Source organism: Trichoplax adhaerens, genomic scaffold (genome assembly GCF_000150275.1).
Source record: "Trichoplax adhaerens TRIADscaffold_30 genomic scaffold, whole genome shotgun sequence".
NCBI lineage: Eukaryota > Metazoa > Placozoa > Uniplacotomia > Trichoplacea > Trichoplacidae > Trichoplax > Trichoplax adhaerens.
In genome coordinates, this window is record NW_002060970.1 from 30,435 (window position 1) to 33,451 (window position 3,017).

A 3,017-nucleotide genomic window follows, 5' to 3' on the forward strand; every position below is an offset into this window, starting at 1 on the left:
TAATTTGATTAATGCCTAAATACATCATTTAAAAACGATCTAATGAAGGAATTCGTTTATAAAAAATGGATAGGCTATAAGCTGTAAAAAATCATGCTGAGAAAACATAATTCCGTTACGAGTACTACACATTTTTTATTTATTTTTTCTAGCTTTCTGTAATAACATCGTTGAATTGATATCAGAACTAAAAACATTGTTTGTTCATGTAATATATTAAATTATACTTCTACCATAAAGATATTTTTATAAGATAGCTCAATAATGATTTCAATACTAATTCTAATGCTTAATACAAATATAGAGATTTCAAGATCACTTGGACCCAGTTGTGATATTGGATGGACCCAATATAATGACGTTTGCCTAAAATATGTAGCCATTTCTGCCAGTTTCGCAGTAGCTACCAGTTATTGTAAAAATGACGATAGCTATTTAGTTGAGATAAAAAATGAGAGTAAACAATGCTTTCTTAAGAAATATATTCTACAAAGCGATACCACTTGGTGTGGCTTAAGGGATGTTGTAGGCGATGACAAGATGTCTAGTCATCGTTGGACTAAGAGCAATCTTTCGCTAGTTGATACTGGATATACAAAATGGAGTACTTTCAGTCCTGATTTACTATATCAGGAATGCGTCGCACTTGTGCCTGTATCACAAGAGTGGTTATGGTTCGATCGCACATGCTATCAGAATTATCATTTTATTTGCGAAAAAAGTAAGATATAAAAAAAACCAATATTGTTATTTGTATAGTTTTGTCACCATCGATGGTAGAAAAGTAATTTATCGATCATCAATGCCATTTTCACTAAATAGAATGTTATTATTCTATTTTCAATTACATATTCGTTAATGCTATTCAAATTATACTACTTGTCTATGCTTAAATAGTAAATTTAAGTGATGGATTGCTTTCAATTTTAGTATATCGGATTCATTATAAGCAGCTATCATTCATTTTACCACTCGTTAGGGGACGTCTGATAATTGATTGATAAAGCACTATTTTTTTTCTTTTCTTCTTTTATGATATCTTACATTTATTGATGATCATTACTAGCAATACAGATTCACTTTTGGGTAATTTAGTCTATAATTATCAAATGAAAGTTAGATATTAAGAGTTCTGTAAATGAGGGCTGATCACAGTTACTTTTTATCAACATGCGTCCTAAACAGAGGCATACACGCTGGGATCTTCCTCATACACTTGTGAAATAACATCAAGCATAAAGAATGAAGTATCAATCTCATCAACATCTGAAGGTAAGACACGGCTATTTATCATTGTTTTCTTACTTGTATAATACAAGTATGATAGACATGAGCTACATATAATATTTGCTATCCTATAAGACTAAAATCGTAAATCAAGTACCATAAAGACTTCTCTATCTCTCATGTTTCTTACTAATTTTATTAGACTTGTCTAGCGCTAGTTCCAAATATATGAAGTTAGTATTTGCTCCTTTGCTTAGCAAAATCCAAAATGTGGTAGTTCGTATAAGACTCAAAAAATTCTACAGACGTCTCTTCTTTAGGCATTGCTCTTAAACTATCCGGCCTAGTATACGTTTTAATAGATAAGCATGGTGTAGCCAATTTCAGTTTACAGGGCTTTGCCAATATGTAGAAAACAGAATATGTTCTTAATTTTATACAAACACTGTTTATGAGCTCAAAATTGGATATGAATTCAAATATTGTAATCAGTTTATATTACCAGCTAGCTATAGAGAGATTATATGCTTATAAATGTTATTAAGGCGCAAAGCTTATATAATAGTCAAATACTGAGTTTGACGACATCATAACATTATTACATTTCGCACATCCAAGGCACAGGTAACCCAAAATAGTATCAACATTTTATTTACATGGCCTAATTTAATCTGTGCATTGGTAGTGGCATTCATTTTCACGATAAAGGGGAAAGTGAATTTAGGATATATGATTGAAATTTTATATCATGATAATAATTTTAAATTCTAACATTATAATTATTTGATGGTATAAGATATTTTATGCATTGCTTACGGTAATCAGTCACACACTAAAGGGAAAAATAAAGTTATAATAATGTATGTGAAGACAATAATAACAATTTCAATCGTTACATCATAATGCTAATTATAAATTTTAGCATTATTACGGTATAATACGCACTCAATCTTCTAAAATTTTACCACGTCATGCAGTAAGTGGTTTTATTAATACTGGTAACTAAAATCACATAACGAATTAAGTGAAATCTTTAAACAGTAATGATAATTGAGAGAATGTGATAAATAAATTAGAAGTTAATTGGAAGCTTACGATAGGGATAGACTGGAAATTGAAAATACTTTAAAAATTAGATTTTAAACAGAAGGCTTAATGATTTCCATTAGAATTAAGTAGAATATAAGCAAAGCAGTTAAGTTAATAGAGATGCTTATGGATAAAGGATAGGCAGCTATAGCATAATATTCTTTAGAAAATTAAAAATTTTAGGTCTACTATATTGTGAGCATTTAAGTTGCATCACCGGCATTCAAAGGCGATACGCAAGACAACCTAGAGTAATTTACTTAGAATAGCGCTTTGATTCTAATATGGCTTGCATTACTCTAGAAATTACTAAAACATCTAGCTATCAATATCGTATGCATTATCTTTATAATTCCCTAGTCTTAAATCAAATTCAATGCTGAAATATTTTAACGACAGATTGTGTGATCATTATGTTTGTAATCTGATGTAAATACAAACCATACATCTGGTTTTGCAGGAAAATAGGAGTAAAAAATTGTGAAATTTCTTACACGTTAGATTTGTCAATGTAGCTCACATTTAGCATGCACCGTATTAAATTTATTTCATTTATAGATATTCGCATTAGCAGCAGCAACATAGCTGTGTCGGAACCCTCGTCTGATATTGGAAATACTTCAGTGAGTACCGATAATTCATTGACGTCGATATCAAATCTGGAGGTGGATAGCGTTAGTTCCCCTTTAATCGCGAGCATT

General features: G+C 30.4%; 1 protein-coding gene across 1 annotated transcript in view; it reads left to right on the forward strand.

Moving 5' to 3' along the window:
- Window positions 1-264: 264 nt before the first annotated feature.
- TRIADDRAFT_61846 (uncharacterized protein) overlaps window positions 265-3,017 on the forward strand; it is a gene marked incomplete at both ends in the record, with an annotated part of 12,704 nt that continues 9,951 nt past the window's right edge. The window contains 3 exons of the mRNA XM_002117780.1: window positions 265-721; window positions 1,186-1,272; window positions 2,875-2,939. Of these exons, the coding sequence (XP_002117816.1) occupies window positions 265-721; window positions 1,186-1,272; window positions 2,875-2,939 (609 nt within the window). The remainder of the gene's footprint in view (window positions 722-1,185; window positions 1,273-2,874; window positions 2,940-3,017) is intronic.